Source organism: Anser brachyrhynchus (genome assembly GCF_964034855.1).
Source record: "Anser brachyrhynchus genome assembly, chromosome: 14".
NCBI classification, from domain to species: domain Eukaryota; kingdom Metazoa; phylum Chordata; class Aves; order Anseriformes; family Anatidae; genus Anser; species Anser brachyrhynchus.
The window spans coordinates 6,418,826-6,435,064 of NC_137709.1; the positions used below are offsets into that span (position 1 = coordinate 6,418,826).

The 16,239-nt window shown below is 52.0% G+C and overlaps 1 protein-coding gene across 1 annotated transcript in view; it reads right to left on the reverse strand.

The window, feature by feature from the left end:
* FAT2 (FAT atypical cadherin 2) overlaps positions 1–16,239 on the reverse strand; it is a 56,275-nt gene that overhangs the window by 38,451 nt on the left and 1,585 nt on the right. Inside the window, exons 2-3 of the mRNA XM_080555664.1 lie at positions 1,547–4,832; positions 846–1,160 (exon numbers count right to left, since the gene is read on the reverse strand). Of these exons, the coding sequence (XP_080411790.1) occupies positions 846–1,160; positions 1,547–4,832 (3,601 nt within the window). The remainder of the gene's footprint in view (positions 1–845; positions 1,161–1,546; positions 4,833–16,239) is intronic.

Here is a 16,239-nt window from a genome sequence, read left to right on the forward strand (position 1 = left end):
CACCCTCCTCCCAGCCAGCAGTAGAGGGCTGCCAGAGAGCCACCAGGGAACACGTAACTGAGAGCTGCACTAGCCTTTTTCTGTACACCCAGCTCCTTTCCCACCTGAGAGCAGGCTGCTCTCCCGCTGCAGTAGGTGAACTGCTTTTATCACCCACAAGAGATCAAAGTCATGCAATTAATCCTCTCCCAAAGTGAGGCTCTGCGCCCTCCCTTCCCTCTCCTCGCAGGAGCTGATGGAGCGAAGGGCACGGCGCAGCTTTCCTTGCCAGACTGGCCCAGTGTCAGCACTGCTGGGGTAGTTTGAGGAAGCTGTTTACACCAAACATCAGTGGGTTTTTGATGGCTCTGAAAGATCTGGTAATTAATCCTCAGATGAAAGATACAGTCTAGGAAGATGGCAGAAGAGGCTTACTGTACTAACTACACTAATTGTACCAGAGGATGGGTGGAGCTTTTAAATGCAGTGGGATTCATTTTTATTAATCCTGCCCTGCTCTGTCCCAGGAGCAAATAGTCACCTCCAGAAGGGTGTTTCTTGGCTCAGGCTGTGCAGTAGGCCAGTTGTTTATAAGGGGGAATATTAAACGCAGCTCCTTCACTCTGTGCAGGACTTTGAAAACAGCACATCTGTGTCGCTCTAAGAGCCACCTGGCTGCAAATAGCAGCCTTCGGGTTGAGGGTTTTGTTTGTGAGCCTCCCCACACCGTGTATTTGGAGACTGGGACTTTTGCTGCAGAAGGAAGGCATGACAGTGCAGCTCTGCGGGCTGTTTATATTGAATATGAAACATCCTTTGGGCACCTGAAAGCCTCAAAAACCAATGCCAAGTCGGGTCAGTCTTACCTGTAACGAGGTTAATGGTGAAGAGTCCTTGAGGATTTCCAGTTAGGATGTGAAAAGTCAGTTTTCCCTCTGAGCTGGAGTCTGGGTCTAAGGCATCGAGCTGAAGGACCGATGTGTTTGGTGGGGAATTCTCCATCACAGAGGCATAAAAGACAGGCCTGGACATCTGAGGTGAGTTGTCATTGGTATCAGTGACTTCAATATAGATTTCAGTCACGGAAGACAGAGGGACTGTTCCCAGGTCAAGAGCTAGCACTGTCAGCCAGTAGTGAGACGTCCCTTCTCGGTCGAGTGGTCCGATGGTCCGGATGGTGCCTAGAAGAATGACAGGAAGGGCTTGTGAGGGATCTAGGGCACTCAGACCACTTTACCTTAATGCCAGACCAGTCTGTCTCTCTGCTCTGCCTCCTGGCTTTTGCTGGAGCTACAAACCTTGGCACCAGCCTTGCGTGGATGTGAGATTGTGTGGAAGGTGAGGGCTTGCTTGTGCTGAGGGTAATTCGGTACAAAAGTGAAAGGAAAGGTCTGGGTATTTTGAGGGAGAGCAGACAAGCCATGCTTGTTCCTCCCCATACACAGGGAGGCACATTGTATATCCCTGCACAAAGAGGGAGGATTTGGATGCACTGGGTAAAAAAATAAAGCAAAACAGCACGTGGTTTAAGCCCTTGAGGTGCACCCTTAAACCAAGCTGTCATTACCTGTGTCCTTTTCAATGCGGAAGATGGACAGGCCAGTGCCCTCTCGGAGGAAATACTGAACCTCTCCATCTTTCCCCTTGTCGATATCCTTTGCTGTGACCATCATCACAGATGTGCCCTCGGGGCTGTTCTCCTGCACCCAGCCTTTGAAGACAAAGGAGGCAAAGCGTGGTGGGTACAAGTTCTCGTTGACATCAAGGATGTTCACTTCCAGGTGGCAGAGGGAAGAGCGAGAGAAGGGCTTCCCACTGTCACTGACCTGCACGGTTAGATTGTAAGAGTCCTTCTTCTCATAGTCCAGCTCCTTCTCTAACCGGAGTGCCCCAGTCAGCTTATCCACGTGAAACATCATCTCCTCATCGTTAATGAGGCTGTACCTCACCTCTCCCCCAGAGCCAGCATCTGGGTCAAAAGCCTCCAGAAAGAGGAGAATGGTTCCTACAGGCAGGTCCTCTGGGACCTTCACCCTGTTCAGGGCTGGGAGGCATTGCGGGGTGTTGTCATTCACATCCTCCAGAGTCACAGTGAGATCTGTAACGGAGAACAGCTGGTAGCCTGTTTTGGGCTGGTCCCTAGCTTCAATTTTCAGCACGTAGCAGGGCCACGATTCTCTATCCAGTGCACCCGTGACTGTCACTTCTCCAGTGACACTGTTAATGGCAAACCTGTCAGTGGGGGTTAGCAGAGAATATTTTACCCTCCCATTATCATCCGTATCAGCATCTTCTGCTTTCAGCTGAGCTATTGTTGTCCCTATTGCTACATTTTCAGGTACCACCACCCAGTAGGCACCCTGTGGGAATTTAGGAGTGTTATCATTGGTATCCAACACATTCACAGCCAGCAGTTTCCAAGATGATTTTTGTGGTGTGCCAAGGTCGTACACAGTAATGTTAAGAATGTAAAAGCTGGTTCGTTCATGATCTAAAGGAGTGAGGACTTGAAGTAGACCCGTTTCCAGGTCAATGGTAAAGCAACTGTCATCATTTCCATCCGAGATCACATAGACCAGCTTCCCATTAAAACCGGTATCAGGATCAACAGCTGAAAGGTCTGCAATGGTTGAGTTGATGGGAACAGTCTCTATGATATCAATAGATCGTGGAAAGCTGTCATCAAATTTGGGAGCATTATGGTTTATAAGGTGCAAGTTCAGAGAAGTTTCATCATCCTGCCCATGGCCTTGAGACTGAGACTCAATGGAGTGTATGATTGTCTCTGTCAGTTGCTTCAGTACTCCTGTTTCCTCACACTGCATTTTAACTGGGAGACCTTGGCTGACCACAGTGATATTTACAGATGTCGGCAAAGCATAGTTCTCTCCGTCTGTTGCAGTTATTTTCAAAGAGTAGAAGAGTGGCTGTTCAGAGGGAAGATCTCTCAGAGATATTCTCAGGGATATTACTCCAGAGATGGGATTCAATTCAAAATGCCGTAACTCATTGCCAGACTTGATTTCGTATTTGATATGCTGCAGCTCATCGCTGTCGATTGCAGAGACTGTGGCCACAGGGTTGCCGACAGGAAAATCCCGGGGGATGCTGCCACTGCAGCTTGCCTTCTCAAACACAGGGGCGTTGTCGTTGACATTGTTGAGCACGAGGGAGACGTACACCTCCGTTTCATGACGGAAGGGTGAGCCCCAGTCTGATGCCCACACTCGCAGATGGTACCATCTCTGCATCAACTCATAGTCCATCGACTTGGAGGTGGAAATGATGCCAGAATACGGGTCGATGACAAAAGGGACTGATTTTTGGTTGGCTATGGTGTAAGTTACAAAGCCGTTGTCTCCCTCATCTTCATCTGTAGCCATTACTGTTAAGACACTAGTACCAGGAGGAACGTTCTCATCAAAGGCCCCATGGTATGAAGACTGACTAAAACTCGGCGCATGATTGTTGCAGTCAATGATGTCAATGGAAACAGTTGTGGATGTATGGCTGTTAGTGGTTGTAACTTCAAGTTCAAAATGAGATTGTTCATGGAAGTCCATTGCTCTGACGGTAGTTATCAGTCCAGTGTGAGGATTGATTTTAAAATTTGTGCTGTTAGGAGTGGGTCTCAAAACATATTTAAGATTTGGGAAGACTGGTGTAATCTTCACCATAACAACTTGGCTTCCAGCTGGGGAAAATTCACTGAGCTGGACCCGGTACACTTCTTTCTCAAATCTGGCAGAGACATACTTGGCAGGAGGTATATGTATAACTCTAACAGGGGAGAAAAGTGGTGGTTTGCTCTTGTCCTTGGCTTGCAGACTGAGGTTGAAACCAAAGGGGTAAAGTAGCCAGTTGACCTCTTTGGTTGATACAATCATGAACTCTGTGCTCCCGAAGTAGGATGTGATAACTTTGAAATGCCTTCCTGGATCTCCATCCACAAGGTCAACTGAATCTATCCCTGCTTCCGAGTCACCGCTTTCTACGGAGAGGGTTGCATAGAGAAAGTCTTCAGCTGAGTCAGGAGGTGTCACCTTCACCGTGGAGATAGAGGGGGGTTTCCTGGCAGATGGCTCCACTTGGATCATGAGACTAGCCAGGTTCCCAAAGCCATTCCCCTCCGTGATCTTCCTCATTCTGTCCACAGCCAAAACTTGCAGGTGGTGCCTGCCTCGATGGGTGCTGTTCAGCCTGCCCATGGTCATAACTGCTCCCGTGGTGGGGTGGACGGTGAATAGGTCCGACTTGGTGTTGAGGGAGTAGTAGAACTCCGCATTCTGGCCAGCATCAGCGTCCGTGGCGCTGAGCGTGCTGACCACTGTTTTCAGAGGAGTGTCTTCTCTGATGGACACTTTGTAGGAGGGGGGTGAAAAGAGAGGTTTCAAGTCATTTCTGTCCAGAATATGGATCAAGACTTTGGCCCAGGCTTCGTAGGCGAAAGTGCTCTCTGTGGCTTTGATTATCAACATATAACTATCTTTGACCTCCCGATTTAAAAGTGCTGTGTTGCTGCTCCTGGTTCTTATTCTCAAGAAGCAGAAATCCCCAATCACGTGCTCCTCTGTTTTAAAGAGACCAGTGGTGTCCCCAGAGGCTATTCTGTATCTGATGTCCCACTCGGGATCTGTCTTGTAAATCCCCATTTTGACGTAACTCTCCACGTAGGTCTTGGGAGCTGAATTCTCGTAGATGGTGGCATTGTAGAAGAAGTGGGTGAAGTGCAGAGGGGAAGTGTTGCCTTTCTCACAGCTTGCCTCACGGACCGTGCAGTGCACCAGTAAAACAGCAAAACTCAGGAAGTGCCTCTTGGTAATGATTTCCATGGTGTGGTGTCTCCTCAGGTCCTGCAGAGGTTAAAGGAAGAACATGGGTAATTCTGGCAAGTATAGAAGAGAGGCGTTTTTATTAAGGCCAGTGTGCTAGAGGAAAAGTCTCAGTCTTCACCTCTGTACTCTCTCTACCCTGATTTTTGCCAGCATGGTTGGTAGCTCAGTTCTTTTTTCCCTTCTGTCCCAGTGAGAGTTCTGTCCCCCCCAGGACTTTTCACTTTCTCTCCTTAAGTTTTTGCCCTCTTAGTAAAAATGTGAAATGCCATGTGAAATGTTCTGTGAAATCTCATGATCAAGCCGACTTCCTATTCTGCATATCGTTTCTACCCCCCTTCAGTTCTGCCTTCTCCCTAGTCAAACAGCATATTTGAACTGCCCAGCCCCAACCCAAACCTCACCTCCAATCTGTTTCTCCATCTTCCCTTCTACATCTTAACTTCTCTCTCCACACAAGTTCTTGCAAAATATTTTCAAGAGCCAACACACCAACTGTGACTTGATGTCTCTCCCTGTGGCTTGTCTTCCCTTTCCTTTTTTCCTCCTACAGCAATCTTTCCTCCTTTCCCAGTAGAGATGCCCTGCTACGTTGTACAAATTTCTTCTTAACAGCCAGCCCTATAATATGAGGCCCTTTTGCCCACTCTAATTGAGCTCACAGTCAAGTTGTATCACAATTACCAAAACCTTTTTCTAATTCTTAGATCTGCCTTTGGTTGGAACATCTGCGTTGCTTGAAAGGGCAGTTTTCTAGCAAGACATTTTCACCATGGCTCCGTCAGTTGCTGAGTAATTTCCCTGGTTCCTCCTTCTCATGGCAAAGCCCCAGGGTCAGGATTCCTGTCATCCATGACCACCCGCCATCAGCTTCCTTCTCTAACAACTCGTGAAAGTCTGTGGTTTCGTGATTTATCTCTGTGAATATGGAGTATCAAAGACGTGAGTTTGATGTCACAGAAGGAACCGGGGAGCACATCCATGATTAACAAGGTTGTAGCTTTATTAGTGAGCTTTGCAGGGCTTGTTAAAGGATCAAGGCCTGTTCTTTTCAAAAGCTAAGTGCGTGCTGCTGTGTGTGCATTTAGGGGTTGAAGCCAGGGATGAGCTAAATATAGGTGCATATATTTCCCCTAGATATCCCTGAAGATCTTTATCTAGAACTGTTTCTTCCTCTTTTAAATTTAAATTATATATCAAGTACCTGCCAGTCATTTGGCACATTCCTAATTGAAACAGGGAAGACTTGTTTTTCCAGACACTTTTTCAAGACTCATCTCTTTAAAAGCCAGAACTAGTTTAGTTTATAAGTCAAGTTGAATGTTAGGAACAAATTATTGGAGCCTAACTAGCAATCTGTGTCATATTCTCTCACTGAGATAGCTAATTACTGATAAATACAAAGCTGTAAATTTGATGCTCCCTTCCAATCACATTTTCCTTAGTAAGTAGGTGCCAATCATCCAGCAATCTCCCTGCTGTGGCCATTCATTTGCAACAAATGGTCTCAAGCAGAGTTGAAGCCTTTGTCTCTAGGAGAATATCAGAGTTTCAGACGAGTTAATGCCATTTGGATTTGCCATAACTGAAAAAAACTCAGACTCGTTTTTGTGATGACATCATTTCACTTATAGGAAATACAGCACAGTCACAAATGCACAGCATATGAAGAAAACCGTGGAGGACAGTGCTAGCTCATCCAGAAAGGCACGCCGTTCCTTCTGAGGAGTTGAAAACCATGTTCTTAAAAGATCTGCTCGTTACTTAACCGCGCTTAAAAGTTTTGCAGCATGTAGGGACTTGCCTAGAGCTGCTCCCTTCCAACATTTTCAACTGCTGAACCTGGAAAGAAGGTGTATGCACGCTGCGTGCGCGCGTGTCTGCTAGGACTGGGGAGCAGGAAAAGTCACATAGAATTCAGAGTGGAATAAGACAGCAGGATAAAACAGCAACAAAAATACAGTGTTGTTCCATGAGCAGAAGAATTAATGAAGCCGATCGCTTTGTATCTGGGCTAATTGACTTTTTAATTCAATTGTACTGAAATGGCAGTGTGAACTCATCTCTTATAAGACATCAGAGAACCCACAAGGCAGAGACGTTATGAACTCCACAACCACAAGAAAAGCCAGAGCTGGAGCACATGCCTTCTTGGGCACCAGCAATTCAATATGGGAGGATAACCTTGAGCAAGGAGTGGGTTTTCTGGCATTTAACAAGATGCAAACTTTCTTCTTAATCTCTCCTGGAATGTCCTTAACCTGGCTGTTGCCTGTAGATTTCCTGACATCTAAGAAGGGCTTCGCTCAGATTGCTGTTTTTTCCTCTGTGGGGTTTTGCTCCTCTGTCCAGGTAATTATTTTGCAAAACCTGTTGTGACCTCATATTTCTGAGAGCTTTGCTCTCAATTACAAGTTGGGCTGAAGGCAATCAATGGCTTCAGCAGTTATTATGAGGGACGGAGAGTTGCTACACACACAGGGCACGAGGCAGAAGCCTCATTTCCTCTGGAAATAATCTGAAAAAGTGAAAGGCACGGCCAAAATTTAGGGAGAATTTTCCAGTAGGGATCACTATCAGCTCTTGAAGTCCCATAGTTTCTCTTTGCAGCAGGCCCCATGCCCAAAGCCCTAACGTTAGCACACAGAGACCTTCGTGCCCCCTGCCAGCACCTGCCCGTGCTCTGAGATGTGTTATTTCATTACCTCGATTACTGCAAATGTATCTGCCTGGACAATTTCTGTACCACTACTACTGGGGAAATCCTATTACTGTTTGCGCAGTTCTGCACAAGACCACGTTTGCAGATGGAGCAGCAGAATTTTGTAAAAGGCATGCTAACAGTTTTGCTCTCTTGATGTGCTAAAGGTCCCTCCAGCTTGTCCTCATGTTAATTAGCAGCTGGAATACAAGCTCAGCTATCAGACCGTCTCTTATTTGGCTCAAAAAGCGGTGTGGCCCATTAAATCAAGGTTTCTCCAGCACCTTTATTCTGCCCACTGCTTCATAAGAGATGGAGATGGCCTTCCAGATCCTCTTCTCTTTTTCCATATACCAATCTTCAGCTCTAGCAGCTTCATATTTGTTTGGATGTAGAGATTATAAGGACAGCTTCTAAACATGACAGAATGATAGCTGCTAATGTATAGGTCATTTTGCTTATGGGCAGAAAGTGGAATCATTTACACCACATTCACAGTGCAGAACCGTGCAGAAATGGGACTGGGCCATTTCCAAAAGCTGTTGTGAAGCTCAACAGGAAAATGGGGCACATTGCTCTGAACCGGGGCAAACCTGGTTAGCTACAGCCTTGGCTCAGGGAAAGCCCTGGTGCGATCTCCCCTGGCAGGTGTCAGTAACAAACTAACAGAAACATGGCAACTTGCAGCATGGGAAAAGCTGCATATAATGTGGAAATGGAATAAAATCAATTGGCACTTAAAATCCCATAGGGAGGCAGGAGCTGGGCAGCCGGGCAGGAGCAGTGCTGCCAAGCTCAGGGGTACTTGCAAAGATGTTTGAGGATTTCCATGTCAGAACTGGGTGAAAAGATCTGCACCTGTGAGAAATTTTTTCTGGTAGATCAGGAGAAACATTTTGCCCGTTCCTCTGAGCTGTGCTGTCCCATGTCCTTGTGCTGCCAGTGCGCGATCCGTGGGACTCATGGGCAAGGGCCATACCTGCTTCAGGGCTGCAAGCACTAAGCACTTAAATACCCTCACCTGGCCCTGCTCCATCACCTCACGGGGACTGATATTTCTGATCCTGCTTTTTGCCCAATACGAAGGGTCTTTGCACCACTCTTGCATGGCTCCCCTGGGCACGGTGCCCTCCCGGAGCTGGGTGCACACGGGGGGCAGATGTGCTGGAGAAAGCCCCTCGCTGGGATGGAGCAAGGCATGGAAGGCAAGCTCCCAACTGGGGGAAATACCAGAGCATCATTAGGTGGTGATTCAGCCTCCTCTCCTAATCACCAGGCGAGGATCAGAGAGCCTCGAGGGGCTTCGCCCTCAGCCCTGTAGATGCAAACTCCCCGCAGAGCCAGTAAACACTCGTGTATCTCTAATCACAGCCCGAGCGCGCGTCTAAATTTAACATCCAAATTGTGCTCCTCTGTCAGAGACATGCCCCAATCTGTTGGCTTGAAACGAGGGAACAAACACGGCGCCGAGGTTCAAAGCCTGTGCGTGGGGCGGCTGCGGGGACGGGCGCTGCGGGGGGCTCGGCGCAGGGCATGGCTCCGCCGGCCGGGGCGAGCGGCCGGGGCTGGGGCACGGACCCCGGGGGCCCCGGGGCGTGGGGCTGCCGTGTTTTTTGGCTGTACCGCAGCCCAACGCTGCAGCCTGCCAGGAAGCAGGTGTGGCCCCAGCCCCACCTTCTGATTCCTTTCAAGAGGAGCATTTAAAAGCAATCAAAACCCCAAACACAAAACAAGACGAATGCACGAAGAGCAGCATTCCCCTCGCTGGCTGCAGTGGGGGCTTGGCCTGAAGTTTTGGGATCAGAAGAGCAGAGAAAAATCATAATTTTGATGGGAAAATAAGAATAGCTCTTTCCCTGCAGCTCTTCTCTCAGCATGCATCCCAAACTCTTTCTCTCCCTCTCTCTCTTTCTCTCTCTTTACTTTTTCTTTCCATTCTTTCCATTGTTTCTCCATTACCAAAACAACCTCCCACCTGGAGTAAATACCGACCCAAACCATCCCTGAGCACACCAACACCTTGGAGGCTCCCAGCACTAGAGCTGGGGAAGAAGGGAGATGTGTCTGGTTGTTCTAATAACCAGCAGTGGGGCAGCTCGGAGGTGGGTCTGAAGTTTGGTGGTCAAGGGGGGAATAGAGACAGAGAGCACAGGCAGAAAATCCTATAAGACTGTGGGTATGAGGATTTGGGAAAGTGAGTGGGAGTTGGGACTCTGTCTTCTCCTGCATTGGTGGTAATGGAGCAGAAGGGGCTCAGCTATGGTCAGGGCAATCTCCTTATGGCCACCTTCTGAGTAGGGTCAATCAGAAAGCAGTCCATGGGGTTTTTCACGTTGGAAAGTCACCGATTGAAAACTCCGCTTGTTGTGCAGGTGTTGGGCTGTCTGTGAGATGTTCCGATTCCCAGCAGTAAAATAACCCATGTACACATTGCTCGGGGGCTGGTGCTTGATAATGCTTGCCCTTTCCTCATTGCAGCAATGCTGTTGGGATCAGGTCCTCCTGTTCTTGGTGCCTCGCTCAGCTTTGCTGAGTTTCCCATTGGCATCTAACAAAGCCAGGCCTGTGGGGTTTGCATTCTGCGGGGAGCTGGGTATTTTTTGAACTGTTTCTCTTGGACTTTGCAAAACAAACAAACTGATCCCTTCCCAAGCCATGGCATGGAGCCGTTCCCATGTTCTCGGCAGCATTTCTCTCAGTGGGGTGCTGAGCCCAGTCTAGCAGCAGGCACTGTCCTTAGGGCTCCAGATTTGGTTGTGCAGAGTTTGGTTTTGCAGCGAAGCAGAAGAAACGCATCCTGGAGGTACAACACAGGGCCAGAAAACTAACGTAAATTGTCCCTGAAGTTATGGTGCTCCCTTCCTCAGTTTATCTCAGGGTTTTCCAGTGCCTGTGGATCGGTTTTGAAGGGCCGGAGCTGGCAGGACAGTTCTGCAGCAGCCTGCTCGGGGACTGCACTCATGTGGGCACAGATTTTTGCTGGACTTGAAGATTTCACCAGGGCACAGCCGGGCTGTTCCTTCCCTGTCACATCTTTCCAATCTCCAAATAGCTTGGATAGACCTTTGGAAATTGTTTCCAGCTTGCTAAACAGCCTGGAGTGAGGCGGCTGGTCATTTAAAACCTGGTGCGGGTGCTTCTTACAACCCAGGCCTACGTCACGATGGAGCAGTGGATCTCACTCGGACTGCAAGATTCACACAGAGCTCCTGAGCGGGACAGATGCAGTCTTACAAACACCACAGAGGTGCTCATCCCATCACCTACCTGCTGGACCAGGCAAGCGCATTAACCCTGGGGAGATCGGGTACCACGGGGAGCTTGGGCGAGCAGGCTCCCAGGGGTGTTGGAGGAATGGAAACTCCGGAGGGAGTTGTGGGGAAGCCAGTGAGTCACCGACCTGGGTGGCGTGGTCCAGGCCCCAGGCTGGTGCTTGGGACAGCCCTGTCTCTGGTTGGGCTGCTGGCTGCAGGGTGGGCACACACTGCTTCGCTCCGAGGTGCTGCAGCACTCCCTTGGTCTGATCTGCCTTGGCCAGCGAAGGCTCCCACCAGGCCCACGATCCGGGCTGGCAGCAGAGCACAGCGGGGTGCTCGGTCCCAAGGTCTGTCTGTCCCCACAGCTGGTGGTCACCCCCGGTTGGATGCTGGGCTCCAGGATGGCTCTAAGGGCACCTTCCTCCACGGTGCCTCCCCCAGCCAGCCGCTCACCCCTTCCTCCTGGGGACCCATTGCCCCATCCTGGTGGCATTGGCCGTGTCCCGCTGCTCTGCCTGCCACCCTGGTTTGCTCCTCCACCAGAGCAATCAGGCCCTACACGTCTTCACCTCCAACCCTTCTTTCCACGTGCAAGGCAACACCTTGCACTTGAAACCAAAGGCTTTCCTCTGTCCCCCGTCCACCCACGATGCGTGCTTTCCAGCCAGTGCTCCATAAGGATCCCAGGGAGCCTGATTTTGTACTGCTGTCAGCACCGTGCTGAGTACCGCCTGGCTTCGGTGTGTCACATAGCTGAGGTTTCTGTCGCTGTTGTGAGCCTTCAGGAGCTCGTCTGCGAGGCGCGCGGAACTTGAACAGGCTTGAGCTTCCCACACAGCTATAAGGGTCAGCGATCTTTATCTGCCTTGGCATTGCGACATCGCTCCAGAGCAAGAGTCAATCGCACAGCTCCGGAGCCACGGAGCTCTCGGGGGGGGTCTGGGATCCCTGGAGGAGGCCTGGGGGGGGTGAGGGAACCTCACACTGAGAGCAGGACGTGGTGGTGGCTTTGCCTGGGACTGCTGTCACCGGGTAGGAGCTCTGGGGGTGCCCCTTCCCAAAGGGGTTCCTTGATGTCACAGCCAGCTGCAGCCCTGGGTTTGGAGGAGAAGTCCACACGACACATGCAGCGCCTTTCCAGTCCTCTTTACAGCATCCTGGGGCCAGAAGCAGAGCCTCTGCTGCTGCTTCTGGCCTTGGGGTTGGAGCTGAGCTCCCCGACCCCCACGACACCTTGCTGTATGCCCCCAGGCTTGGCAGCTCAGCCACCCCGCAGCACCCAGCCCTTGCCAAGGGCCAGCATTGCCTTGCCACCGGCTCTTGTCCCACAGGGAGTGTGGCACTTGGGGGGCTGACTTGCTTGCACCATGGGCACAGGGAAGCACCCTTATGCAGTATTCCTAACCCCCTTCCACATTCCCTGCCTGTCCCTTTCTCGCTGATCACTCCCTCTCTTCCCCAGCTACCCGCAGCAGGGGTAAGTCCTACCCACGGTCCAGAAGCTGCCATTGCACGGACAACCAAGGAGCTGTCGGAATGGTGACTGTCTCCTTGACCAAGGACAGCAGCTGGGACAGCCAGGAGCCGGGCAGGACGCAGCAGATCCCGCTGGTGGCTCTGATGGGGGCTGGCTGCCTGTTGCCCACGACACAGAGCAGCACTGGGGGGCTGGAGACGGGCAGTACCGGAGGGAAGGGAGCTGGGTGGGAGGCGCTCGGCAGGCAGGCTGCGAGGGGCCGGGCAGCGGGGAGCAGCAGCCCAGGCGTGTTGGCACAGGAGGCAGCCGCAGCCTCCAGGTACTCGCGTGAGCGTGCCCTGACCCTGCTGCTGCCGGGGCCGCTCTCAGGGAGCCGGTTCCCACGGAGGCTGTCAGTGCACAGGGCCACAGACCTCGGTCACTGCAAACTCGCCGGCCCAGCGCCCGTGCCGTGACCGTCAGCACAGGCTGCAAGAGCCCACGAGGGATCCCGGGCTCGCTCTTGATTGCTAACTCCTGCCAAAAGCCATAGGGAACCTTTCACATTTTCCTCGTGCTTGGGATGCGAATCATCCTGCACTGATAATTGCTCCCCTGTCGTCAGACCACTGAGGGAAGCTGCTGTGTGAGACCACATTGTCGGTTCTCCCTGCTGTTTTCTAGATCCAACGGCCAGTTTCGGCCAAATTTAACCAGATAGGTAAAGACTTGAAAGGAATTAGGTTTGCACAAGCTTGTGAAAATCAGCAGGAGAGAGGAGAGAAATCCAAATTAGGACTCCCAGCTGGAAGAAAAGGCTCTAATGTGAGCCCAACCCAATTATTAGACATCAGAGAATCCACACAAGAGTGAGCGCCGCGGGCAACCAAGCTTCATGAATCCTGCTGCTCACAAAACAGCTGTTTATTTAGGTGCTGCGAAGCCTGTGAGATCCTTTCTGGGATCCCAGCACACAGCCCCCATCTGACCCCCTAGAGACGTGAGTCTGGGCTGGGCTCAGCTCCCCCCAGCCCGTGTTTGAAGGGGCTCCAGCCCTGAGATCTTGGACCCCGGGGGACCTCGTCCGTGCCTTAACCCACCCCTGGTGTTTGCAGCGAGGACACGGGCTACGTCACCTGAGTGCCGGCAGCCCTCCGATGCCCTTCCCATGGTTCCCTCTGGGGAAGGCACACGTTCTCCTGCGATTGGCAAAATTTGTTGGGAAGGAGTCTGAGAGCATCCTGGCGTGAAGATTTGGCCAAAGGACCACGTGCCCGTATGGATGCAGGTCAGGAGCCCAGCGCCCAGCAGGACGGACTGCTCGGCTCCGCTCTGCCCTGCAGCCTCCGTGCCTCCTTCCTTGCCTCTTTCTCTCCTCCCGGGCAATTCTCATTCAGCCGCAGACCTGTCCCTGCGCTAGTAGGAATATCTGCTCTTTCCCCTGCCCAGCACCCCGCTGGTCTTTCCCTTCTGGTGCCCGAAGGCGAGCAGGGAGAGCAGCTTTCCGCTCTGCCTGCAGCATCCTTGCCTGCTGCCATCTGTCTGCCTTGCTCCTTGCCGCCCCTCTTGCACGTTCAGAGGCAGCCTAAGGACACTGAGGACACAATGAATGAGTTGATCAGGGCGCGATCTTCACTTGTAAAAGGACGCAGGTAGCTGTGCCACAGAATTTCCCTGCAGCAGACTTTTACTGAACGCAACGAGATCCCCTCAAGCCAATAAAACCCCTTTGGCTCCCAATCCTGCCTGCGGCAGCCCACCTAATTTGCTGCTGCTTTCTGTACCCACAGCGCTCGGTCCCGATGTACCGGAGCCATACAAGCTGCTGCAAAGCCCAGGGCCTGGGGAGCCTGGGGATTCAGCCGAGGAAGGATTAACCCCCAGACAGGCATGTTTGCCCAGGCTGGTCTCCTTGCCGCAGTGTGTCCTTGTCAGCTCTCCTTGCTCTCCCTCCCACTCCGGACCGTCTGCTGGAAACACCTCTCTGAAAGATCTCGGCATTGCGACACCTCTGCGAGCAGGCAGCTGTGACCGACGCAGCAGCACCTGTGTCACCTGCTGCCAGCCTGCACACGCAGGGCAGCGTCCTGGTCAGCCTGAGCCCAGGGAGTCTGTTCATAGCATAACCAGCACGTCCCGGGCTGCCTGAGTCACGGCACCTTCCCAAAGCACAGGGATCAGTCCTGTGGAGCTCCACAACAGAAGAACATCCAAACAGCTGCTGGAGCATCGTCTGTTCTTGGGCTGCCGTGTTTAACAACCTCCTCTGCACCCATCCACCCCAAATGGATCGAAACCTTGTCTGAAGCCGAGTATACTTTTCGCCTCTGCAATATCCTGTGGCAACGCGTTCCAGAATTTAATTATGCCCTCTGTATGAAAAAAAAAAATACTTCCTTTGGTTTATTTCAAACCTGCTGCTCGTTCATTTCTGAGCTACAAACCTTCCTAACAGCCCTTGCAGCCTGCCCCTCCCTGGAGCTCCTTCTCCCAAGAATTAGGAAAGAAAGTTTCTTTGCTAATAAACTGGTACCTGCCCCATTGCCAAGGAAAAAACTGTGGCTGAGAGGAAAATCGCTTGCTCAGCAAATCAGCTTGCTAATAGACAATGGAGCATCAGTGTTGCCAACCCAGAGGGAAAAAAAATAATAAAAAAAGGAGGGTATTTAATCCTCTTATGCCTGTGCATGATACAGGAGAAAGGCCAGTGCTCAAGGTACTGCTGCACTCGCACACTCCACACGTGGCAAAACACAAAGAGAGGAGCACAGAGCAGGGAATGCCACTTCTGCAGCGCGGAGGTAGCTGCAACAATCCTCTAGGACTTGCCTTGGAGCAGTTGGCAGGAGCGTAGGATGCAAAACGCATTAGTTTCTAACAGATGTTTGATTCCAGGTGTTACGCCTCCTTTGAACTCTCCCTTCTCCTATGAGTGATGCGTGTTTGGTTGGAGGGCTGGGAGACGCGCTGCCTTCTGCGAGCGTTCGGGTTTGAAACGGGCTCACGGCGCAGGCTGCAGCAGGGGAGCGGCTGCCCTCGGAGGGCAGAGCAGCAGAGGCTGAGCCCACCCGGCGGGGTTAGAAGCCTGCTCAGTCCCTAGGGAACCCCAGCACTTATCAGACAGGCGGATGTCCCTGAACTGGTCCCGATAAGGAGAGGTGCGCTGCGTATTAGGAGGTGATAAGGGTGCACAATACAAAGCCTGGTGCTTTTTGCCTCCCCGAATACCGAGACAGCCCAGCCTTCCTCAGGAGCCTGATACAGCCTGTTTGCTTTCCAACCCCGAGGCTCCGATAACCTCCTGGCTCTCTGGAGCTGGCAGCCCGCAGCGCCGCACCAGCTCCTGCCACGTCCCGTACCCCTCTCTGCCCCGGGGCGGAGGACCCAGCGGGCTCCCTGCCACCCCGCAGCCTGGGCACACCGAGCCCTGCTGGCCTGGGCAAAGCAGGAGCAGGAGCACTGCAGCCCTGCCGGCCCCCACGCAGCCCCCCAGCTCCAGCCACAAACCAGGAGGACTTTCCATGAACCCTGGAGAGTTTACAGTTAGCACCAGCTTTTTTAAGAGAGTTTTGTCCGGAGCGAGCCCCGTCGTGTGACAGCTGATCTTTGCCCAGCCGCAGCGCTGCACGCCACCGAGCCCTCTAATTGCCCTGGGAGGCTGATTAGCTGATAACTGCTGTTGGAAGGGCCTGGTTTGCCCCAAGCCCAGGTCTCCTTCCCTGCATTTTCACCTCTGTTCTCAACACCGCACATGTACAGGAGAAATAATTCCTGTGCGCGCCACGGATTGGGACGGGATTTGCTGGAGGGTTTCATCTTGGTTTGCCATCACCTGATGGCGAAAAGACCTGCCTCGATGCAAACCTGCACTCGCTGGTGTGCACTCCTGAGTCGGGCAGGGGCTGGGGTGCGCAGGGCTCCCAGGCTCTGCTGCCCATCATGGAGAGGACCAGGACGGGCACCGAGAGCTGGCCTGGGAGACACCAGCACCGTGTCTGCGCTCGGGGATCCTCC